Below are 26,404 nucleotides of genomic sequence, written 5' to 3' on the forward strand. Positions count from 1 at the left end.
AGACAAGCGCACGCGGCTCTCCACTGAAAATGTAGACAGACTTCCGTTCATAAAGATGAACAAATCGTGGATCCGCAAGGAATTTTCAACCCCTGTGTCATCCTGGGGAGATTAAAAGCGTAATGATTTATGAAAATCACCTCAGCAGAGTCAGCAAGCATTTTAAGCAACTCTGGGATAAGTGGTTTATGTGCCCCAATTTTTGAACAAAATGGAGACTCTTTTTGGAGTCCCCTTGCTGTGTTTTACATGGCGTTGGCATCGGCAATTCAAGGTGGGTGGGGTCACCCCCCCCCTTTTAACCTTAAGAAACTACATAGACTATGGCTTGGGGTTACACAGATGGGTGAGTCTGCAGACCTCTTTAGTCATACTATGGCCTGTGATTCAGAGGTCTGCTCCAAAGCTTCAGTGTCTGCTAGTCAGTGGAGTAGCCCACGCGTGAAGCAAGCTGCAACGCCTGTTTATGTAAGAAATAGTTTTTAACTCCATTTAGCCCAGTGAATACTTTGGGCCTAGTACACGTGTCTGCTACTCAGCAGAGGAGCCCACCCGTCAACCAAGCAACCTAGCTCATTCAATCTTTTTGGGCCTTGTAGCTCTGTCTGCTACTCAGCAGAGGAGCCCACCCGTGAACCAAGCTATGCCGCTTGTTTATATAAGAACTAGTTTGTAACTTCATTTAGCCCAGTGAACACTTTGGGCCTAGTACCTATGTCTGTTACTCAGCAGAGGAGCCCACCCGTGAACCAAGCTATGCCGCCTGTTTATGTAAGCACTGTCTGCTACTCAACAGAGGAGCCCAGCTGTTAAGCAAGCTACAGCACCTGTGCTTTGGACACTTAATTTTCTCATTCTTTCAGGAATGCCTGTTAAGCCTAATTCCGGAATTCCGGTTGACCTGCACTTACTGGGAAATCGTCGTTCGCGGGGAAAAATTGGAAGCCCAGATCCCCATCATTAATGGGGTTCAGCGGGTTACCCGCACCTGTCAGCAAAGAGTAGACACACGCTGGTCCGTTCAGTGTAGCGCGCATGCAGCCCCGGACATGTAAGGGCATGACAGACCTGTTATTGCTCGATCACGCGTGGCAGAGCCTCGCGTGTCCCTCTAATAAGCTGGACGCGGACCGCGGGGGCATGCCGGAGTCTCGTTCGTTAACGGAATTAAGCTGACAAATCGCTAGCACAATTAAAAACGGCCATGCACCACCAGCCACAGAATCGACAAAGCTTGCAATCTGTCAATGCTTTCCGTGGCCGGCCAGGGTGAGGTTTCCTGTGTGGAGTCCAATTAAGCCGCAGGCGCCACTCCTGGTGGTGCCATTCCGGGCATTCCTTTAAGGTTCAGCTTCGCAACCATACTCCCCCCGGAAAACAAAGACTGTGCCTTCATGGACGCTGTTCGGAGGGTCGTGGTAATAACGACGCCCGATCGGCAATTGGCATAATTTATGGTGGGAAGTCCGACGGTAAGATTTAAGAATTTTTTTTTATTTTAGATTTTTATTCCAGCCTTTCTTGATTTTATAAGGGCATGACATGCCTATATCTGTGTCTCCTCCTCCTCCTTTTACTCCTCCACCTCTTTTCTATATGTAGTTGTCCCTTTTCCATGTGTTATTTGTGTCTTCTGAGCAGTTTGTCTGCTTTGGGACACCTGGGACACCTTTGAAGGTGTTTTGTATGTGTTTGTATGTGTTTGTGTTTGCCTGCCATTGTTTTCAATGGGGTACGACGGTGTTCGTCGAACGTTCGACGAACATTCGACCAACTTGCCTCCTGTTCGACGAACCGAACCGAACTCGAACACTAGGGGGGTGGCGGCTCAACACTAGTTAGAAGAAAGATGAACCACGTCGGGAAGGTTGGAAGGCGCATGAATCAGAAAGTTTTGGAAATTCTGAAAGAGTTGAAGTAGCCTCAATCAGAATCATAAAAGGTAGCTGCCTGTCACCCGAATCACAATCGAAAAAGGGTGGCCATCACGTAAACCAGAGTCAGAAAGGATAGCAATTTCTAGAACCGGAGTTGGGAAGGATAGCGGTCACTCAAACCAGTGTTGAGAAGAATAGCAATCGCCCAATCTAGAGTTGGGAAGTATAGCATAGTCTAGCACAGCTAACATCTATCTCAAGATAATCTCAGCAAAATCAGGCAGTCCTGGGCCAAAAAAGGCATAGAGGTTTATAAGTGCATAGACAGTCCCTGCACTGCCACGTCTTCTCTGTCTCAGGCATTCTCGCGTAGGAGAAGAAGCCAACAACAGGTCATGTTTTCAGGATTTCCCTTAAAATTGCACAGGTGAGATATGCTCACCTGCACAGACAATAATTCCACCACCTGGGTGATACTATAGAAATCCTTAAAACCTGACCTGTTGGTGGCTCTTGAGGACTGGATTGGGGAACACTGATCTAAGGGATCACAAAGAGCGAGGTCGCCAGCTGTAAGTTAGAGTAATATGTCAGCTGGCTACAGTAATAAGACATGATTAAAACACACAACTCCCAAGTGCTGGAATAAAGTACAAGCAATGGTGCCGATTTGATAGAAAATAAGAAGGAATAGTATGAAGAATGTTAGCAAGTGAAGGCCTAAACAACCAGACCAAAGTGCATGTGAATTTGAATATTAAGTGCCCCAGAGGGAGAATATGTCAGATCCAGGCTTCTCAGTTCAGCCTCCATCCTTCCACATAACTCTTATTACAGACAGTGGTGAGAAGCCTTTCTTCAAAAGGTCCTACCAGAGTCTGCTTTGGCTGCGTTCACGTGTAAAGTGCTGAAATGTACTCTAAATGACTAAGCTTCAGCTTAAATCATCGCCTAAGTCTTCGGCTGCTGTCTGTACAGATTGTCTCCTTATTCCGCCAGTAGCACGCAGTCCAATGACACATCCATACTGGCATGTAAGCGCTCTCGCAGGAAGCACAGCTGGGCAGCCCTACAGCCCGGCAGCCCAGCTCTCCAATTCAACTACTATGCAACCTCGGCCCCTAGAAGTAACTGAAGTACTAAAATAGTTCTGCATGCTTTCAATCTCACGTGCTAACCCTATTCATCACATGTCATATAAATGCTTGAGAAAATAATATGCACTAACATAATATAATGCTCAATAGAAAAGCTAAAAAGAAATTATACAATATCCAAGATGGCCACTCAGTAGAGCAGCTAGAAATAACAATACAAATGAATAAAGCAAATAAAAAGTAATAAGCACTAAAACTGTTGAATCTTTTTTTCATGTTTCTTAAAAACAAATGTGGTACCCAGAATGAGATCGAGATGACCATGGCATGTTCATGTGGTCACATATTCTATGGAGAAGACAACATAGGGAAGGTGGTAAACTATATGGAAACAAGTATAACACACAAACCATGACATAAAGGCCAACCGATCTGATGCATGGCAGCAACCAAACTGCGAACACAATACTTATGGTGCAGCATAGCAGTAGCCACTTTTATAGAAATGTATTTATAGAGAATCTGTTACCAGATATTTGCTATTTACGCTGAGGGTAACATGAAGTAGGGGCTCAGACACAGATTTCAGCCATGTGTGCTGTTTAAATATAAGAGTTTTATCAGCAGAAGATTATCATTGCCAGACTCCAGCTCCTGCATGCCTAGTGGTTCAACTCCGTCCCCTCCTCTGATAAGCAGCTCACTGTCAATAGTAGAGATGAGCGACTTTGCCTTTTTTCAGGTCGAGTCGGGTATCATGAAACCCGACATTCGCAAAAGTCGGGTCGAACGCAATCGGCCGATTATCGTGAAAAGTCGAAGGCCGACTGAAACACGAAACCCAATGCAAGTCAATGGGGAAGAAAAGTCGGCAGTGAGTGGAGGACAGGAAACACACCTACAGTGCCCATTTTAATGCCAAAAACATCAATTCTTATTACTTAAGCTTGTCAACCTTAATTTACTTTATAATAATAGTTAGGCATTGAAAACTGAGGGTTATTTGGCTAAAGTTGTGGGGGGGGTAGGGCTGGCTTCAGATTTTCGTGGGCCCAAGGCCAAAGAGTGTCACTGGGCTCCTTTAACACATGCCACAATTCATGATCCTCTGATACGGCAGAGAAATAGTGGTATAGTACAATGAAAAATACTTCACTTCTTACATCACATGACTGATATCCATTTTAAATTCTCCAATAGCTCCAAAAAAGCACAGTATATTACTCCATACAGTATTATGGCCAGCGCATAGTGCGCCATACAGAGTAATGAGGCCCATATATTTCTCCATACAGAATCATTGGTCCCATATAATGCTCGATACAGTATATGATGAGCTCCACATAATGCTACAGTATATGTTGGTCCCCATGGATGAAGCTCCACTATCTTATAGGCCCAAATAATGCTCCATATATAATGGGCCCCATTTCTAATGCTCCAGTGTATAATGGGCCCTGTAAATGCTGCTCCAGTGTCTGATGTCCCCCATTTGGAAAGCTCCAGCATATGATGGGCCTCACGGATGATGCTCTAGTGTTTGAATGGTCCAAATAATGCTCCATATATAATCTGCCCCATTTACAATGCTGCAGTATATGATGGGCCCCATGGATGATGCTCCAGTGTCTTATGGGCCCAAATAATGCTCCATATCTAATGGGCCCCATTTCTAATGCTCCAGTGTATAATGGACCCTGTAAATGCTGCTCCAGTGTCTGATGTCCACCTTTGGAATGCTCCAGTGTATGGTGGGCCCCATATATCATTCTCCAGAGTATAGCGCTCCCCAAAAATTGCTCCCAACCTTTAAAACAATTAAATAAGTCTCCTCGCTAGGGAATCCCTGTACTCTGGACTCCTCGTCATCCCCATCTTCCATCTCTCTGCACTTGGACTGTTTAGGCAGAGGGCGTACAGACGTGATGTCATCGCGCTCTCTGACCAGAATGTCACTGTCAGGAAACGCGGAAGACATCACAGCGGTGGAGCAGGGAGAGGTAAGTATTTCAACTTTGCAAGTGCTGTGATTCTGAGCAAGCAGGGGGGGGCCACTCGTTGACGACGGCACTGGCACAGGGCCCCTCATAGTACGGCGGTGTGTCTGACGGCAGGTAGGCCCTCCCACCGGCAGAGACACTTTTGCGTACTATGAGGGGCCCTGTGCCAGGGCCGTCGCCCATGAGTATGCCCCCCCCCACCTGCTCAAGGAACCTGCACTTTCATCTGCACCTTCCTCTTTGTCACCGTGTAAGGTGGTATAGTATGCGAGAAGGGGAACCTGAGTTTCATCAGGGTCAGATTCTGGCTGTGTAGAGTGCAAGGGGAATGTAGTGGTCTGGGTCAATGTAACAGCAGAATCATCTAGCAGCGGCTGGGCGTCAGTGCACTTGTGGCGCCCCCAGGAGTACGGTTGCCACAGTGGCATTACCTTCCTCCTAGGGAGTGTGATGTCATGCTTGGGAGCAACGAAGGCTCTCTCTAGCAGTTAAACCAACACACAACACAGTTCCCACTCCAGGCCAGCAGGGAGAGCTCTGAACCTGACTGCTGAGGAGCTGTTCTCTGTGGTCGGGAGGAGGGAAGTTAGGGCAGTCTGTGAAGGGAAGGGGAAGTGTGTGGACATGAGAAGGGGAGCTGGAGGATGAGCAGTGTTAAGGCTCACTCCTAGCTGGAGCGCATGGTACGGATTACGGTCTCCGAGTTTGTAGGGACACTGACTGTCCTGCAGCAGAAACCGGAGGAAGTAGCAGCTGTTAATGCTCTGTTCCCAACTAAGGCTCGGAGGCCCCAGCAGCGATGTGTGTGAGCCAGAAGGAAAAGGCTATGGCTGCCTGCCATACGAGAATGTTCCAAAAGAGAGTCAACAGGGGGAACTTCAGTGATCTCAGAACTGCCAGTACCTCAGATAAGCGCTACAACGGTATCTGCAGAGAGATAATTCCTAATTTGCTTCCAGGCTGACCAACTCCTTCTCCATCTGTACTCTGGGTCCTGGACGGCACTTACCAAGTATAGGTAAAAGAACTGCATGACTGTCTGTCATCTTTCTCCTGCACCTGGCGCACGGCTCTGCTACATCCTGCACTGCACACCATCTACCAACTCTTTCATCTGCGACTACGGCCCTACATGTGCAGGGCTTCTACATCTTAGCTGCACCACAACATCTGTCCCAGAGAAGCGACACTGCAGCGCTGGTCAATCTGATCAGAAACCACAGGTGGCATCACGTATCATTCACCTATAAATGTTATTCACCCCTTTGCATGGACGCCCAGAGCCACGGACCGGGTCACCACCACCGTGACACATCCCTCTGAGACACCGATTAACCCCACTGTCCTGGCTAGCGACCCACACTCCATGTCAGATTCATCTTGGACTGGTGAATTCACGATTTGACTTGATGACCCAGGCATGGTAACGTGAAAAGAGCTCCATGGAGTAATCTGTAGTGTGGCCTGCTGCATCCTTCACTTTTGGTAGGGGTGAAGGACACAAGGAAAGGTGGTGTTCCTGACCAGGAGCCTCCACTGAACTCAGTGCTTTTATTTTTTGAAACTTCAGGAGAGGAGGCGATAGAGCTGGAGGCTGTGTCAGCAATGTAAGCCAAAACTTGTTCCTGAAGCTCCGGCTTTAAAAGCAGTTAACCTACTCCCAGAAAAGGGAGCCTTTGAGGCCTTGTGCAGCCAGACAATGACACAGGCTCAACACCTCCTGCCTTAGGTGCCATTGTGCTTTTGCCACTGCCAGCAGATGCACCACCACCACTATCAGCACCAGCTGGCAACCCCCGCCCACTTCCACGGCCTCTTCCACCATACTTCCTCATTTTTGGGAAAATGTACCCAAAATACCACCAGCTATATGGTACTGTAAAACAAGGTACAAGGTGTATATAGTATTGGGGAGAATATGAATCTCCCTAGAGATTTTAGGAGGCTGAACTATTATCTCAGGCCCACTATAGATTACACCTCAATTTAATAGGCTGAAATTGGCTGGTGTATGACAAGGTACAAGGTGTATATAGTATTGGGGAGAATTTGAATCTCCCTAGAGATTTTAGGAGGCTGAACAATTATCTCAAGCCCACTATAGATTACACCTCAATTTAACAGGCTGAAATAGGCTGGTGTATGACAAGGTACAAGGTGTATATAGTATTGGGGAGAATTTGAATCTCCCTAGAGATTTTGGGAGGCTGAACAATTATCTCAGGCCCACTATAGATTACACCTCAATTTAACAGGCTGAAATAGGCTAGTGTGTGACAAGGTACAAGGTGTTTATAGTATTGGGGAGAATTTGAATCTCCCTAGAGATTTTAGGAGGCTGAACTATTATCTCAGGCCCACTATAGATTACACCTCAATTTAACAGGCTGAAATTGGCTGGTGTATGACAAGGTACAAGGAGTATATAGTATTGGGGAGAATTTGAATCTCCCTAGAGATTTTAGGAGGCTGAACTATTATCTCAGACCCACTATAGATTACACCTCAATTTAACAGGCTGAAATTGGCTGGTGTATGACAAGGTACAAGGAGTATATAGTATTGGGGAGAATTTGAATCTCCCTAGAGATTTTAGGAGGCTGACAATGATGCTCTCAGTTCAAGTATGGCAGCAGGCAGCCTAATAAGCAGGACTGCTGCACACAAAAGTGTGGAAAAATGAACGCTTGGTAACTGTGCAGAAAAGAGGAAGAAAAGTATTTTTGCTTTTAAAAAAGCAGTTTGCACAGCAGTGTGCAAACAGCAATGCAGCTATCAGGAAGCCTTATAAGGCAGCCTAATAACCAACAGAGCTGATGCTCAAAAATATATCCTCCCCTGTCACTGCACACAAACTGTTGTGTTGTACAGTGAAAATCACTACCAGCAGAAGCAGTTTTTTTCTTCTTCCCAGCTTAACGCTCTCCCTTATTCAGAATTAGCAGCAGCAACCTCTCCCTATGCTAAGATTGACAGAAGTAAGATGGCGGTCGGCGTGCACGCCCTTTTATAGCCCCTGTGACGCCACACAAAGCAAGCCGATCACTTGCATGCCCTTCTCAAAGATGGTGGTGACCGCTGCCCATGTCATCGCGTTGACCACAGTGTGCGTCCTCCATCATTGGCTGAAAAATGGCGCTGGAAGCATAATTTGAAACGCGACTTTGGCGCACTGGTCGCCGACCTCATGGCCGACCTCACGCTATGGTCGGGTTTCGTTTCATGAAACCCGACTTTAGCGAAAGTCAGCGACTTATGAATTTGACCAACCCGTTTCGCTCAACTCCAGTCAATAGACAATGTATACAGAAAGCAGTGGTGTGGGCAGGGTAAGTTTTTGAGCTTTGCTACATACTATATCTAAAAACTGTGTACAACAACTGCACCCAGTAGACTAAGTCATACATTGCTGGAATCAGCGTCTCTTTTCCTAAGTCATGCTGCTCTCAGATGAGGTAGTAAAACCAGGTGACAGATTGCCTTTAAAAGGTTGTCTCTAGAAATTACGCCCTGTACCTTTGACCTTTAAAAAAAAAAAAACATTTGAAAGGCTTAGGGAGTGGGCCCATGCAAACTAGATAGCGTCTGCTGCAGAATCGTTTGGCGGTCCACTCTCTCTCTCTCCCGAGTCCCCACACACGAGAGAGCCATTGTCACAGTTCTCAGGCCGTGGCTTGTCTCCTGAAGAACCAAAGGTTCCGCCATTGGAAATCTACAACGCTGGATCCTTCTCTCATCCAATGTCATATAGGAGAGAGTCGGGAGGCTTCCTCATACATAACAGACTGCTGCTCAAATTAGTGGATTTAGGGGGGCCAACGTCTGACCGTTCATTACAGGTTTCATCTCCCCGCCGCTAATGTCTGGAGTGAAACTGATTTTAGGAAAACAGCTAAACAATGCAGGGAGTGATATCAGAGCAGCCTACTTTCTGATTTACAAAGTGATTAACTTCATGATATAACTTCATACGGAGAATATTATTTCACAGCTGACATCACAGGACGCACATTGTATAGTACGATGCATAATATTTCATGATGTAGTCACAGAAATGGAGACCATCAAAGGTCACAATCCCAAGACCTAACTGTGGCTCTGTAATGTACGGGAGCAGGCTGTCACTTCATATATTAAATCCTGTAGCCACCATATCAACTACCAGACACTGAACCAGGCAGAAAGCTTTGAGCTTAGTAACAATTGGAAATGTTGACCGGATGCCACTGATTATACTTTTGTTCAGCTTTTTATGCATATACCGAACACATATGAGATCTGTAAAATGATGAACATATGCCGTATGGCAGACATATTTGTATGTGTATAGGAGGCTATGTGGGGCTCACACTGCATATATGGAGACTACGTGGGGTTCATACTGTATATATGGAGACAATGTGGGGGGGTCATATTGTATACATGGAGGCTATGTAGGGGGTCATACTGTATACATGGATGCTATGATGGGCTCATGCTGTATACAGGAGGCTATGTGGTGTTCACGCTGTATATAGTGAGACTATAGGGGCTCACACTGTATATAGTGAAGCTATGTGGGGGCTCTACATGTAGGAAGGCTATGTGGGGGGAACATAATGTATATATGGAGGCTATGTGGGAGGCTCATACTGTATGTACAGATGCTATGTGGGGCTCACACTGTATATGGGCTATGTGGGGCTCATGCTGTGTATAGTAAGGGATCACAGTGTATGTAGGGAGGCTATGTGGTGTTTTACACTGTATATATGGAAGCTATGTGGAGACTCATACTGTATATAGTGAGACTGCGTGGGGCCCCACACTGTATATAGTGAGACTATTTGAGGGCTCACGCAGTATGTAGGGAGGCTATGTGCGAGGCTCATACTATATATTGAAGGCTATATGGATGCTCATACTGTATATATGGGGCTATATTGGGGCTCACTGTATAATGGAGGCTATGTGGGGACTCATACTGTATATAGGAGCAGTGTTTGGGCTCATATATTGGAGGCTGTGAGCAGACTCATACGGTACATAGGGGGATGTCAGCAAACTTACTGCTGCTCAAAATTAAATGTTGCAATCAATATTAATATAAGTAATTAATATTAATATTGAGCATAATTACGGTAATTTCAGCCTATTGGTTCAGCCACCACAACAGTCACGGACTCTCAAGTGTCCCCCTCGGGAAAATTAATTGCCCACCCCTGCCATAGGGTAAAATAAGTAGAAAGGTAGGGAATTTTGGGAAACATGCCATTGAAAGTCTGCTATAAAGGTGGCTTTACCAAACCAGCAAGCTAATTAATATGAAATATATCTGGATCCTTATGGTGGGTTGTCTGTAGAATAATGCTGAAGTCGCGATCTAGGAAAGGATAACACAACTACGGCGGCCGGACCACTGCTGGGAAAAATAGTAGCAAGTGTCTTCCCAATTCTAAGAAATGTTGGAACACCCAGTGGGTCAAACCTAAGGGTCACAGATTTTTTTTTAGAACTAGTATTAGGGTCCAAAATGTAAAGTAGTCAACATTTCCTTCACCTCTGTGTTGAGCAACAACCCGGAGCTTTGTACTTACTTCTATACAACACAATGATTGGATTATTTGTTTATGGTGTCAAAGGAATTTAGCATTTTTGGTAACTTACGGTGAAGACTTAGTGAGATGTTGATGGTACGCTCCTCTGTAAATCCCTTCAGGTTGGGAATCTTGGCGCAGTTTAATGTTGTTAGGGATGGGCTGTCCCCCATGTTGATCCAGCACACGGTCTCCTCAGCATAGTTAAAATCCATCGCCGTTGTTTGCTTAGTGCTGGTTGGGTTAACGCCTTGCACCGGCGCTCCATTCAAGTAAGTGGCCAAAATGTTTTGTGTGCTGGCAATAAGCAGAACTGTGGGCCTTTCCACTGGTTCTGAAACAAACAATACAAACGTGTAAAACATTCTGGAACTATTAGAAACATTTCACAACTGCAACATCCCGATATGTCTGCCAAGATGTCGCTCCAAGAACTGAATTTATTCATACAAATACACAAGTATATTACCACCAAAGACCATGCTGGCAATGTAGAATGGGATCTCCAGTAATGGCGGTACTGCTCAGGTTTCATCACGCGGCCATCCACGGAGACCAGGCCCATGGATGGGAGCAGAATTTATCGGTGGGGAACGTTACCATGATATCTTACTAACGTTGCCTCAAAAATCAAAGCATTAAATTCAAAGGGGTCAACATAAGATGGGCACATCAATTTAGATAGGGTACACCTTGTCGTGGTGGGATGGCTATTATGTTTTTTTTTTTTTTAATCAAAACAATGTTATTTACATGTACTATTACTATCCATTTAATTACTACAGGGGATTTGTTCATTTTGTTTTTATCTCAGGTTCTGCTTGTATGATGGCCACAGTGTGAATGCATGCCTATGCATTGCTCTTATTCCCACATGTGTCATACTGTAGAACAGTCCTCGTTATGGGTACAAATGTGCCCGTGTGAAAAGACCCTTACACTGTTCTTACATTTAGTATAGCAGTATTATTTATGCAGCACTGCAGTACTAATGAATTGCATACAAAATAAGACAGCCCAATGCTTACGGTTTTTTGCCTTGCAGGACTTATTGTCAGGCTGTAGTAGATATCCCTCCACGCATCCACAAGTGTAAGACCCTTCGGTGTTCTGGCACGTCTGACTGCAGGTCCCATAAAGTGTGCACTCATCAAAGTCTGTGGGGAGTGCAAAGATACGACTTTACAAAGTGAAAAAATAATTGATTTTCACTACAACTTCATTTTTAGGTTTAGCAAAAAATAAATAAGCACAAGTATTTGTTTTAGAATAGTAAGTAACAAATCCAAGATCAGTAAATGTATCATTAGAAGTTTACATGTTGCAGTGTTGGGAAACAAAAAGAGAGGCAACATATAATTGTAAAAGGAAGCTAAAAATAACTAAAAATCAGCCATGTAGCTTATAAATCTCCCGCCCTCCTTAGGGCTGAGCAGAGTCCTGTTGTGTGCATGCGCGGGGAAAGGCCTAAGACCACCGCCGCACACACACTACAATACACTGCTCTGCCCGCGGCAGGACGGTGAGGCGCGTGCACCTGTGCAGGAGCGCGATGGAGGATGACGAATGAATGACGTAGGACGCATCATCCACACAAAACAAGAAGGAGGACGGAGATGGCAAGAAGAGAAGAGACGCCGGACCAAGAACAGGTACACCCATCGGATCGGACCGCCATGTAGGTGACTATAATCAAAGCTATTTTTGTGTTATGCAGAGCACATTGGGGACATATATACAGCATTCTAGAATACTGTATACGAGGGCGAACAGACAGGTGCTGGCCCAACTTTACATTTGGAAGCTGGTGACAGGATCCATTTAATTTAAACCCTTTCTTGTAATTGTTAAATAATTTTAGAAACAAAAGACGCCCAATAAATGTAGATCTTCAAAAGTCACGTGACCTCTGTGCATTATCAGCTCCACGTTGTTTTGGCTTCTTACTGTGGTGTATCGCACGTATATACTTGTGTGGGCGCATGATCGATTATCGGACGCACCTGCAGCATTCTGCAATTGGTGAGAAGACAACCGCAGATCTGCACTGCCCCAAAGTATAACGTTGGGCCGAACGCTCTCCGAACCGTATTATATGCCAGTGTGAGCAAGGCCTTAGCGGTATAGGTTATTTACACAGTTGCAGTACCGACCTTTGCACGTCTTGCCATCCTCAGCAAGCTGGAAAGAGGCGTTACAGTAGCACGCAGGTCCATTGACGGTACGCGCACAGTGATGCTGACATCCAGATATGGTGCAGTTTTCTGCAAATTCTAGAAAGAGAGAAAAAGGTCACAATATTAGACGTCAATAAGAGCAGAAAATAACAGCAAAAATAGAAGGTAAAGTGTTCCCTACTGCATATTTTAACCCCTTACCCCGTATCCAAATTTACACTGCAACCTATTTTAAAAATCTGCCATGAGTTCATGGATCTGGTGATACCTCTGTACTGCTTCTACATATCCCTGTGATTCTAAAACTGATGGTTCTTTGTTGTAGGTTTTTTTTTTTTTTTTACATATTGCTCATGTTATTCATAAATTTGGGTCGATGTGTATTGTGTTTATTAAAGTATCTGAAATTTACTTAAAAAAACAAAAATTTTCAAAATTGGATTGTTTACACCCCTAAACCAGATTATTATATCACAAACTATTTAATTAAGATTCCAAAAACAGAAACACCCTATAAGTGACCACATTTTGGAAACCGGATCCCCTCAAGGAATTGATCTTGGATTGTGGTGAGCGTTTTTAATCCAGAAGTGCTTCAGAAAATTTTATAGAATTAGGCTGTGAAAAATGAAGGGGGAAGGGGGCAAAATGCTACTTTAGCCTCAATTTTTTATTCTCAATAGCGGGGACAAAAAAACCCATAAGTTCTCCCAAACACTGTGATATCCCGTATGAGGTTGGATACCATAGTTTGGTCTCACGAAGGGACGTGGAAGGGAAGGACAGCCATTTGGCTTTTACATTCTGGACTGCAATAGATTGGGGGTGGCATTTACAGAGCCCCTAAAGTGCCAGCGCAGCCACATTTTAAAAATGACACAGCTAAAAAAAATTAATGTAAGGGTGCAGAGGGTATTTTGAGGCCATAGGTTCCACGCACAATTTTATAATATTGAGCCATGAAAATAAAAAAATTACCCTTTTCACCACTAAAATGTTAGCCGATTTCTGATTTTCACCAGAGGTACTACATGAAAATCCTGCCGCCCCGTCCAATTGTTACTCAATTCACTGGAACACAGTGATACCCCAAACATTGTCAGAAAGTACTGGATTCTCACCCAGCACAGATTAGATAAAAAGGACGACATTTGACTTTTGAAAATTTGCTGGAATAGTTTGCAATAATATACTATTGAAAGCCCTCTCTCTCTAGCAGGTTTATATCTATTATTTATTAATTATTACATTTTACATCTTCAGAGTCACACTGCTTCACCTGGGGGATCTGTTATTGACTTTTTAACTTTTTTATTGTGTAATAAAATATTTTATTTACTGTGCGGACACCCTCGTGTGATGGGGTTACCATTTACCATGCATGCTTGTATTAATAAAGGTATTTTAATGTAATCTAATTATTTCTCAGAGCTGTAAAATAGCGGCAATGAGTAATAAGGCTCCTTAATGAAGGACAAAATAAAATATTTTGGCAATCATTAAAAGGCTGTGGTGTTAGGATGGGATACTAGACATTTTCTAACCTCTTAATATTATGTCAAAATTTACAGTAGCCCTTAAGTGATGAATGGGATAGAAGTGTCGGTGGCACCACCTAAGAGTTCTGGGCCTGATGAAAAATCTCTAACAGGGACAGAAACTGGCGCCAAAGATCATTATTTTGATTAGAGCCCCTAATTTCTTTTTAGTTTTTTAATCACTCAGGTGAGGGGTTCAATAGTTACTTCATCAGGGATAGCATAAAATTCCAAGTTGCATTACAAAAAAAAAAAAAAAATTTGGCATATTGCAGCAAAAAAAGATGTTTAAAATCACATACATTAGCGTGAGAAAATATGGTGGCTCAGTGGTTAGCATTGCTGCTCTGCAGTTCTGAGGTCCTAACTTCAAATCCCACCAAGGACAACATCTACAAGGAGTTTGTATGTTCTCCCTGTGTTTGCGTGGGTTTCCTCTGGGTTCTCCGGTCTCCTCCCACACTCTAAAGACATACTGATGTGGAATCTAGATTGTGAGCCCCGATGGGGACAGTGATGATGATGTGTGTAAAGTGCTGCAGAATATGATGAGCTATGAAATATAGTGTAAATGGGAATTGTCTAAATTCCAAGCCATAGACATGGCACACTAAATCTAGTATCAGAATTTATGAAAAAAAACACATTTTTTTGCATCATTTCAATTCCAAACCATTTACTGAATGATCAGTATCAACCGTACCATGAATGAACTAACTAGTAGAAACGTTATTATTTAATGGTCATGCCGGATGGTTTATTTATCTTGTCCTTGGCAGGCAGCTCGTCATAAAAGAAGCAGTCACAAGCCGCAGCGGAGGAAATGGCTTCATCATGTCTAGCGCTCAGTGTCCACAGAAAATAAATCTCCCTGGGGTCCGTATGGCGAACACTCCACATGCAGAGAAGGTAATTGGACAGATTAATTATTATGTGCAATGATCCCATAAAGTGTGACTGTTCCGCAGCTAAAGTAATTGCCACACACAACAGCCGTCCTGGCTAGCACCGTACAGCGCCGCGCGCGGTACATGACTGGCAAGGGATTAAGAAAACGTGGATGTACCAACCGTCCCCCTCCCAAAAGAAAGTTACAATCCTGTATCAGAAATTAAGGAAAGATTTTCCTTCTGTCCAGACGGCAGCGCCCCGATATGCATCACCGGCTGCGCTGCTGGCGTCACAATTTATCTTGGTTCACAAAGTTTACAAAACATCAATTCCTCAAAAATGCAACAAACTCTCAAGAATAAGAAGTTCTCAAAAATAAAGAAAAAAAACTGCAATGCAAGAACTTTCACTTCCTACGATGACCAGTATACAGAGGACTTCGCCCCACGAGTCACTTCTTCCGGACCACCACAAGTATGTTCCTGTATGTGGCTGTTTATGAGGAGCTGACCCTCTCTCGGCACTAGATCTATAAAATAACCGCATCAGCATGTTCCAGCTTTCCTCGCACGTTAACCTTTTACCACAAACAGCAGGATCCACACAAGCCTTCGGGGTTTTATTTATGTTTGACAGTGCATTTCAGATCACATACTTATGCAAATTGCCTCTTCGGAGAGGAAGAGGACTAGAACTCTATTGCGCCACCTGTTGGAAGCCGCGATCCTGCAAGTCACTATCACCCTTTTAACGAGCCTTGCAATGTGACTTTGGATAAAAGTCAAATCAAAATCTCAATTTGCAGACACGGTGTTTAACCCCTTACTGCCATCGGACAGGATAGTACGTCCAATAGCAGCACCTCCACTTTGATGCGGGCTCTGGAGGTGAGCTCGCATCAAAGCCGGGACATGTCAGCTGTTTTGAACAGCTGACGTGCCCGCAATAGGCGCGGGTGGAATCGCTATCCACCCGCGCCTATTGACTAGCTAAATGCCGCTGTCAAATTCCTTGAGACCTCTATGGTTGTTGATGCCGAACTGCTATGAGCGCCACCCTGTGGTCAGCACTCATAGCAATGCAGTAATTCTACTACATAGAGGCGATCTGAGCAGAGCCGATAAAGCTATAGCAGCTTCTATCCTCCCATGGAGGCTATTTTTAAGCATGCCAAGTAAAGAAGTTTTAAAAAATAAAAGTTTAAATCACCCCCCTTTCGCACCATTCATAATATAACAATATAAAAAAAAATCAAACATACACATATTAAGTATCGACGCGTCCAGAATCACCCAATCTTTCAATAAAAAAAAAAAAGGATTAACCTAATCGCTGAATGGCGTAGTGAGAAAAAAGTCAAAACCCCAGAATAACATCTTTTTGGTCGCCGCGACATTGCACTAAAATGCAATAAAGGGCGATCAAAAGAACATTATCTGCACAAAAGTGGTGTTGATAAAAACTTCAGCTTGGCATGCAAAAAATAAGCCCTCGCCCAACCCGAGACCACGAAAAATGGAGACGCTACGGGTCTCGGAAAATTGAGCAATGTTTTTTTTAAGCAAACTTTGGAATTTTTTTTCACCACTTAGATAAAAGAGAACCTAGACATGTTTGGTGTCTATGAGCTTGTAATGACCTGGAGAATCATAATGGCAGGTCAGTTTTAGTTTCATCTAGTGAACCTAGCAAAAAAACAAGTGTGGGATTGCAGTTTTGTTGCAATTTCACCGCACTTTGAAATTTTTCCCTGTTTTTGAATACACTACATGGTAAAACCAATGATGTCGTTCAAAAGTACAACTTGTCCCGCAAAAAAATACGCCCTCACATGGCCATATTGACGGAAAAATAAAAAAAAAAGTTATGGCTCTGGAAAGAAGGGGAGCGAAAAATGAAAACACAAAACTGAAAAAAAGCTCCTGTCATGAAGGGATTAAGAGTATTGCTCCTCCTCAGTGCATAGCAAGGTTCCCCAACCCGTAGCTCGGGAGCCACATGTGGCTCGCGGTCCCAGGAATTGTGGCTCCCGGCTGTCTGCCAGCTTGGTGCAATAGCTCCAGGTCTAGCAAAGAGCTATGAAGAGCAGATCTCAGAATGGTGGATTGTGTGAGTAGCCCCGCACAGAAGAGCAGATCTCAGAATGGTGGATTGTGTGAGTAGCCCCGCACAGAAGAGCAGATCTCAGAATGGTGGATTGTGTGAGTAGCCCCGCACAGAAGAGCAGATCTCAGAATGGTGGATTGTGTGAGTAGCCCCGCACAGAAGAGCAGATCTCAGAATGGTGGATTGTGTGAGTAGCCCCGCACAGAAGAGCAGATCTGGATGCACATATACTGGTCTTAGGGGTATAGAGATAATTTAAGGATGGTGTCCTGGAGACAGTATGATACTACTGGTCAGAGGAGGAGCTTGAAGCTGGATACGACACTGTGGTGGGAGTGCTTGATGGGAGAATCCTGAAGGGGGAATTGTGGGAACCCCTGGATCTTGGTATACTGCTTCTGTGGAAAAGCTTTGGCTGTCATTATACCCATAACATAGGCTTTGATTGCCACTAATGTGAGGGAGTGTGGGAGCCGAATGTGGCTCGCAGCCATCTCTCAAAGCTGAACATAGCTCGCGACCCTCTCTCATGGCTGGATGTGGTTCGCTACCCTCTCTCAGAGCTGGATGTGGCGCTCAAGGTCAGAAAGGTTGGGGACCACTGGTGCATAGTATGAGATCTGTTTTGGCTGGTGAAAGGCTCTGAACCAGGGTCTAAGGGGTAATATTTCTCCTTGTGGAGAGTGACCGTTCTAGTCCTCTTTCTCTCTGAGGAGCACCACATGGCGAATAAGCCTCCTTACAGTGCCATGCCAGGGCTAGTATGTCACTCTCCACAAGGAGAAACATCAGCCCTTAGGGTGTGCGCAGACGCTGCAGATTGTCCTGCGGATTTTTCAGCACGGATTTGTCAAAAACCGTAGGTAAATCCTGTAGTTTTTCTGCGGTTTCGCCTGCGGTTTTCCCCTGCGGTTTGACACCTGTCATGGAGCAGGTGCCAAACTGCAGCGGAATCCACACAAAACCGCAGCAAATCCGCGCGGAAAAATCCGCACCGTCTGCACTGCGATTTTTAATTTCCATTGATTTTAAATGGTACTGTACACCGCAGCAGAAAGGCTATGTGCACACGCTGCGGATTGGTCTGCAGATTTGTATCTGCAGAACCGCAGGTAAAACCGCAGGTAAAATGACCTATGGATTGCTCTGCGGTTTTGCCCTGCGGTTTATCACCTCTACAATGGAGGAGATGGTAAACCGCAGCAGAATCCGCAGAAAAGAAGTGACATGTCATTTCTTTCTGCGGATTCAAAACTGCAGCTTTTCCGCAGTTAAAAATCCACAGCATGTGCACAGCAGACTGTAAATCACATTTACATGCTAATGTACACTGTCTGCAGAACTGCTGCAGATCCGCAGCCGCCAAAACCGCAGCAGATCCGCAGCAAAAACAGCAGCGTGTGCACGTAGCCAAACTGCTGTGGATCCGCAGGACCAAAACCGCTGCGGATCCGCAGCAGAATCCGCAGCGTGTGCACACACCCTTAGACCTCAGCTCATATATTTGAAATATGTCCAAATTGACAATATTTATTCTAGTTTCTGAAAATAAAGGGTATATTCTATACATAATGAAAACTATCATACTTTCCTATTTATTTTTCAGACTGATTTATCACGGTTTCAAGATCTCTGCTTGATTTTATTGAATGGAAAAACTCCATTAAAAGTAACCTTCTTTTGATAATAGAAGGGCCAAAAGTAAAAAACTGATTTAGTTGTTCCAACCAACATACTTTTTTAAATGCTTATTAGGTGCTAGGTGCACCATTGGCACAGGAAGTAGTTCAGAGCACCTTCTCAAGAACATGATTCCCTCTGCCTCCTTCTTGCTCCTGTAACCTGTTCAAAATGTGAACTAAACTGATCGCTCATTGATGACTAACTGTGCTTGGCTTAAACTTTTTTTTTTCCATGATAATAATAATAATAATAATCTTTATTTTTATATAGCGCTAACATATTCCGCAGCGCTTTACATTTTGCACACATCATCATCACTGTCCACGATGGGGCTCACAATCTAAATATAGACTCCCTTTAAAGTCCCCTTGCCATTGTATGGTCAATACACTGTTCAACAACAAAATTGTGAAGTGAACCAACGTAGCTAATATGTATAGATCTGATGTTGCTAAAAACGAAAATGACAGGTAAAATTGAAAACTAGCTCTAGTTTTTATTTTACAAGTGCTGATTATGGAGAATTGTAACGCAGTAAATGTATGGAAGCAAAGGAATGTTTTAATAATAGGTTGATTTCACAAGGGGGTCACGTCCTCCTGGGAGATCTGAGGTTAGGAAATTACTACGTATTGTGATCTTCCATTTAGCCTGAGTGTTTGTGTTTCAAATTAAATTGATTTTGTTTCCTCTGGTGCTGAAGAGGTTATTGACCTTTTCTATGCTGGTTAGAAACCCGCAGCTCCATCTTACAGCTGTTCCTGACCTGATCGTTTCCTCTCACTATAAAACCTGGCCAGACCTTCTCTTCCTTGCCAGTGAAAGCATTGCTTCCTAGCTCCTTGGAGACGCTGTGCTGAATTGGAGATCATTGTTGCTACTGGAGATTATTGTCTGCTGTTTTTAGGCGTATGCTTTCCTCATTGTCCTATTCCTATTTTGTTGGTACATTCCTATTCCTCCCTATATACCTGTCTAGCTTTGGTGAGTGTTTCTATGTTTGTTGCTTTCTGTTATCCCTGTCTGTCTTATGTGTTGATACACTAGCATTTCTGTCCCAGGCCTCCTGGGGGATGGGGAGGGGACAGGAGAACAGTAAGGCTGGTGGCACAAACCTCCTCTCCTTTAGAGGTACCTTTGGGAGGAGAGATAGTTAGGGCCCCTTTCCCTAATCACGAACAGTCACAGCGACACATTTGTATTAGGTTTTAGGTTGGCAATATCTGGGGAAGAAAAACACTTCAACCTGGTACAAAAAAATGCACAAAATGAACCATTGGTTGATTCTAAGAAAATTTTACTCCCTCCACTACAGATCAAACTAGATCTAATGAAAAACTTTGTAAAGCGCAACAAGAAAGTGAAAGTTTCAAGTATTTGACATCAGAATTTCCTTGATTAAGTCATGCAAAGTTGAAAGAGGGTATCTTTGTTGGTCCATAGATCAGAGAGCTTTACCAGGACATTCAGTTCACCACGTACTTCAGGCTGTCGAGAAGACAGAGTGGAAAAGTTTTAAACCCTTTCACCCTGTAATTTTCCGCTTTTGCGCATTCGTTTTTTCCTTCCCAGAGCCATAACTTCTGTACTTTTAATAATAATAATAATATTAAATTTTATTTCTATAGCGCCGACATATTCCGCAGCACTTTACATTTCGGAGGGGATTGTACAGACAATAGACATTACAGCATAACAATAATCACATAGATTATAACAAATACCAAGAGGAATGAGGGCCCTGCTCGCAAGCTTACAGTCTATGAGGAAAGAGGTAGACACGAAAGGTGGGTGGTAACAGTTGCCCTGATTGTATGGACCAGCCATAATGTTAAGTGTGTAACAGTACAGACACAGAGGGCTAATGGATGCATAAAGCATGTGGGAACATGATGCGGGGAACCTGGTTATGGTAAAACTTTTGGCTGTGCCACACAGGGATAGATTAGGTTAATGTGTTGAGGTGATAGGCCGGTCTGAATAAATGCGTTTTCAGGACATGCTTAAAATTGTGGGGAATGGGGACTAATCGTATTGACCTGGGAAATGCATTCCAAAGAATTGGCGCAGCACATGCAAAGTCTTGGAGACGGGAGTGGGAGGTTCTGATTATTGAGGATGCTAACCTTAGGTCATCAGCAGAACAGAGGGCGCGGGTAGGGTGGTATACTTAAACAAGGGAGGAGATGTTTTTGTGGTGCTGAGCCATGGAGGGCTTTGTGGGTGAGGGTAATAAGTTTGTACTGGATTCTGGAGTGGATGGGTAGCCAGTGTAATGACTGGCACAAGGTAGAGGCATCGGTGTAACGATTGGTGAGGAATATGATCCTGGCTGCAGCATTCAAGACAGATTGGAGAGGGGAGAGTTTAGTAAGAGGGAGACCGATTAGAAGTGAGTTACAATAGTCGAGACGAGAATAAATAAGAGAAACAGTAAGAGTTTTTGCAGAGTCAAAAGTAAGAAAAGGTCGAATTCTAGAAATGTTTTTGAGGTGCAGATGACAAGAGTGAGCCAGTGATCGAATGTGGGGGGCAAAGGAAAGCTCGGAATCAAGTATGACCCCAAGACAGTGGGCATGTTGCTGGGGAGTAATAGTGGAGTCACTCACAGAAATGGCAATGTCGGGTATAGGTACATTAGTAGAGGGAGGAAACACAAGGAGTTCAGTCTTTGACAGGTTCAGTTTCAGATATAGTGAGGACATGATGTTAGACACAGCATTTAGACAATCACAGGTGTTTTCTAGAAAGGCTGCAGTGATGTCAGGAGAAGAAGCGTATAATTGGGTGTCATCAGTAGAGTTGAGCGAAACGGGTCGAAAAAATTCAAAAGTCGCCGACTTTTGGCAAAGTCAGGTTTCATGAAACGAAACCCGACCCTAGGATGAGGTCGGCCACGAGGTCGGCGACTTACGCGCCGAAGTCGCGTTTCAAAAGATTGTTTTGCGCTCTTTTTCAGCCAATCAGGATCCACGGACACTGTGGGCAACGTGATGACCTAGGCACGGGTCACCACCATCTTTCAGAAGGGCATGCAAGTGATTGGCTTGCTTTGGTGGGCGTCACAGGGGGTATAAAAGGGAGTGCACGCCGACCGCCATCTTACTTCTGCCGATCTTAGTATAGGGAGAGGTTGCTGCTGATTCTGTAGGGAGAGCGTTAGGCAGGGAAGAAGACAAAAAAACTGCTTCTGCTGCTAGCGATTTGGCCTGCACAACACACAAGTCACTGTGTGTGCAGTGCAAGGGGAGGCTATATTGTGGTGTATCAGTGGTGTTGGTTGTTGGGCTGCCTTTTAAGGCTTCCTGACACGCTGGCATTGCTGTTTACCCACTGCTCCGCAAACTGCTTTTTTAAAAGCAATCCAATCTCCCTTATCCTCTAGTCACTTTTGTCACAGCTGTGCCATCGAGCCTGTCACATAGCGCTCAGATATCAGTGGGCCTCACACAATCCACAAGTGTCCAGTGTCCAAAAGTGTGAGCAGAGATTCAAAATCTCCATTATCCTCTCGTCACTTTGGTCACAGGCAGCTGTGCCATCGAGCGTGTCACATAGCGCTCAGATATCAGTGGGCCTCACACAATCCACAAGTGTCCAGTGTCCAAAAGTGTGCGCAGAGATTCAAAATCTCCATTATCCTCTCGTCACTTTGGTCACAGGCAGCTGTGCCATCGAGCGTGTCACATAGCGCTCAGATATCAGTGGGCCTCACACAATCCACAAGTGTCCAGTGTCCAAAAGTTTGCGCAGAGATTCAAAATCTCCATTATCCTCTCGTCACTTTGGTCACAGGCAGCTGTGCCATCGAGCCTGTCACATAGCGCTCAGATATCAGTGGGCCTCACACAATCCACAAGTGTCCAGTGTCCAAAAGTGTGCGCAGAGATTCAAAATCTCCATTATCCTCTCGTCACTTTGGTCACAGGCAGCTGTGCCATCGAGCCTGTCACATAGCGCTCAGATATCAGTGGGCCTCACACAATCCACAAGTGTCCAGTGTCCAAAAGTGTGCGCAGAGATTCAAAATCTCCATTATCCGCTCGTCACTTTGGTCACAGGCAGCTGTGCCATCGAGCCTGTCACATAGCGCTCAGATATCAGTGGGCCTCACACAATCCAAAAGTGTCCACTGTCCACAAGTGTGTGCAGAAATTCTAAATCTCCCCTGTCCTATAGACACCTTGTACCTTGTTTTACATTACTATATAGTTTGTTGGATTTTGTCTACATTTCTACCAAAAATGAGGAAGGCTGGTGGAAGAGGCCGTGGAATTGGGCGGGGGTTGGCAGCTGGTAATGATGGTGTTGGTGGTGGATCTGATGGTAGTGGCAAGAGCAAAATAGGACCGAATGCAGGAGGTGCTGACCCTGCGTCATCGTCTGGCTACATAAGGCCTCGAACGCTTAGTTTTCTAGGAGTTGGCAAACCGCTTTTAAAGGCAGAGCATCAGGAAAAAGTTTTGTCTTACATTGCTGACTCAGCCTCCAGCTCTATCGCCTCCTCTTCTTCAGTTGTAAAAAGTAAAAGCACTGAGTCGTCATTGGAGGCTCATGTTCATGAACCACACCTTTCCTTGTGTCCTTCACCCCAACCAAGATTGAAGGATGACGCAGGCCATACTACTGATTACTTCATGGAGCTGTTTTCACATACCATGCCTGGATTATCAAGTCAAATGGTGAATTACCCAGGCCAAGATGAATCTGACATGGAGTGCACTGATGCACAGCCGCTGATGGATGATTCTGCTGGTACATTCACTCAGAGCACTACATTGTCCTCGCAGTGTACAGAGCCAGATTTTGACCCTGATGAGACTCAGGTGCCCCTTCCCGCACACTATACCACCATACACGGTGACACAGAGAAAGGTGCACATGACATAGAAGAGGAGGTGATGGATGACCCAGTTGTTGACCCAGATTGGCATCCATTGGGGGAAGAGGGTGCTGCTTCCAATAGCTCAGATGAGGAGCATCCACAGCAGACATCGACATCGCAACACCTGTTATCTGGCAGGCCCGGAGCACTCCAAAGACAGGTTCCAAACATCAAAAGAGTTGCTGGACAGCTTGTCCAGAGGGTCAAAAGATCACAGCGTGCTAGGCCGCAAAATGTCTGCCAAAGTAGGAAGAGTGCAGTGTGGCACTTTTTTGAACAAAATCCTCATGATCAGGCCAAGGTTATCTGTAAGAAGTGCGCAAAGACCTTTAGCCGAGGGAAAAATCTGAAAAATTTGAATACCAGTTGCATGCTTAGACATTTAACCAGCATGCACTTGCAAGCGTGGACACAACACCAAACCTCAAGTGCCACATGTGCAACTGATCACAACGAAGGCAGTCAGCAACGGTACATTGTTTCCCCCACTGTAAGCCCACCGGTTAGCACAGCAGCCAATGTTGCGGTGTCGTTGCAAGACCACAGCAGTCAGGGAATCCCACTGTTATATCAACGAAAGACTGATTCTAGGCCATCAGAAAGAACACCAACTCCATCACCATCATCAACCCTCTCTCAGTCCGCCCTGTCCACCGCTACTTCCACCATATGCAGCTCTCAAGTCCAGCTCACCCTCCCAGACACTATGAGTAGGTCAAGAAAGTACTCAGTCTCTCATCCGCGTACACTGGGTTTGAACGCCCACATTGCCAAACTAATCTCGTTTGAGATGATGCCCTTTCGGTTGGTGGAAAGCACAGCTTTCCGCGAACTCATGGCCTATGCAGTACCACGCTATGACCTACCCAGTCGCCACTTCTTCTCTCGCAAAGCCATCCCAGCCCTCCACCATCATGTGAAAGACCGCATTGTCCATGCACTCAAGCAGTCAGTGAGCGGAAAGGTGCACCTCACAACTGATGCATGGTCCAGTCGGCATGGCCAGGGCCGTTACGTGTCCATCACTGCGCACTGGGTTAATGTGGTGGATGCAGGGTCCACAGGGGACAGCGGTGGTGGGACAGTGCTGCCTAGCCCACGGTATAGGAAACAGTTGGCTGTAGGCGTTCGACCCTCCTCCTCCTCCTCCAGAAGCGAAAGCTCGTCCACAGAGCGCAGTCGTACGAGCACTCCATCTGCAGCTGCCACTGTTGCACACGATGTGTCCCCCTATCGAGCAGCTAGTGGAAAGCGTCAGCAGGCTGTGTTGCAGATGATGTGTTTGGGCGACAGACACACCGCCGAGGTGCTGGCCCAGTACTTGAAGCGACAAACTGAGTCATGGCTGGGCAGTGTACATCTTGAGGCAGGCAAGGTAGTTAGTGATAACGGCCGTAATTTTGTGGCAGCCATAGCCCTTTCAAAACTCAGCCACATACCTTGCTTGGCTCACACCTTGAACCTGGTGGTGCAGTGCTTCCTCAAAAATTATCCGGAGTTAACAGCCCTGCTCCAGAAGGTGCGAAGACTGTGCGCGCACATCCGCCGGTCACTTGTACACTCCGTTCGTATGCAGAAGCTGCAGCGATTGCTCCACCTTCCCAACCACCGCCTCATTATCGACATTGCAACAAGGTGGAACTCCACCCTGCACATGGTGGAGCGGCTGTGCGAGCAGAGGCAGGCCATAATGCATTTGTGGGAGGATACACGGCCAGGCACTTTGAGAGCAGACATGGAGTTGACAGGTGTGCAGTGGTCGAAGCTGAAAGACCTTTGTAAAGTCCTTCAGTGTTTTGAGGAATGCACACGGCTGGTAAGCGCAGACGACGCCATCCTAAGCATGAGCATCCCACTTATGCGTCTGCTCATGCAAACTTTGACGCACCTTAAGGAGCAGGCGTCTGCAGCCAATGTTGATGAGGAGGAAGAGGAGGAGGGAATCCTTGATGACATTCAGCCATTGTCTGCTCAGGGACCTCTCCTGGACGAGGTGGATGAAGAAGAGGAGGAGGAGGAGGAGGATGATGGGGATGATTACTTAGGGGAGGAGGATGCATCTCGTGGGGCAAGTGAAAATGTTGGCGTGGCAAGGTCTGGTACAGGGTTTGTGCGTGACTGGAGGGATGTGGATTTGCCAGAAAGTGCTCCTCCACCCAGCACTCGCAGTGCATCATTGACACCGGGAACATTGGCCCACATGTCAGATTATGCCTTGCGGATCCTAAAAAGGGACCCCCGCATTGCCAAAATGATGAACGATGACGACTACTGGTTGGCCAGCATCCTGGATCCACGCTATAAAGGCAAATTACAAAACATCATGCGACAGGAGAACCTTGACCTAATATTGGCTAATAAACAAGCAACTCTGGTAAATCGGTTGCTTGAGGCATTCCCAGCACACAGCAGCGGTGATGGTTCTCACACGAGCCGTACGGGCAGGGGGCAGCTTGGCAGAGGTGTTCGTGGTGCACACAGCAGAAGTGGCGTTGGAGACAGGGGTTTCATGACAATGTTGTGGACTGATTTTTCAAATACCGCTCACACAACTGGTAATACTGCATCGATGGA

At 45.3% G+C, this 26,404-nt stretch overlaps 1 protein-coding gene across 1 annotated transcript in view; it reads right to left on the reverse strand.

The window, feature by feature from the left end:
* Positions 1-26,404, reverse strand: part of LRP1 (LDL receptor related protein 1) — a 518,911-nt gene that overhangs the window by 303,908 nt on the left and 188,599 nt on the right. Inside the window, exons 4-6 of the mRNA XM_073576846.1 lie at positions 12,704-12,823; positions 11,579-11,707; positions 10,621-10,884 (exon numbers count right to left, since the gene is read on the reverse strand). Coding sequence (XP_073432947.1) covers positions 10,621-10,884; positions 11,579-11,707; positions 12,704-12,823 — 513 coding nt within the window. The remainder of the gene's footprint in view (positions 1-10,620; positions 10,885-11,578; positions 11,708-12,703; positions 12,824-26,404) is intronic.

This window comes from Dendrobates tinctorius, unplaced genomic scaffold, assembly GCF_039654945.1.
Source record: "Dendrobates tinctorius isolate UK_male_01 unplaced genomic scaffold, ASM3965494v1 ptg000051l, whole genome shotgun sequence".
Lineage (NCBI taxonomy): Eukaryota > Metazoa > Chordata > Amphibia > Anura > Dendrobatidae > Dendrobates > Dendrobates tinctorius.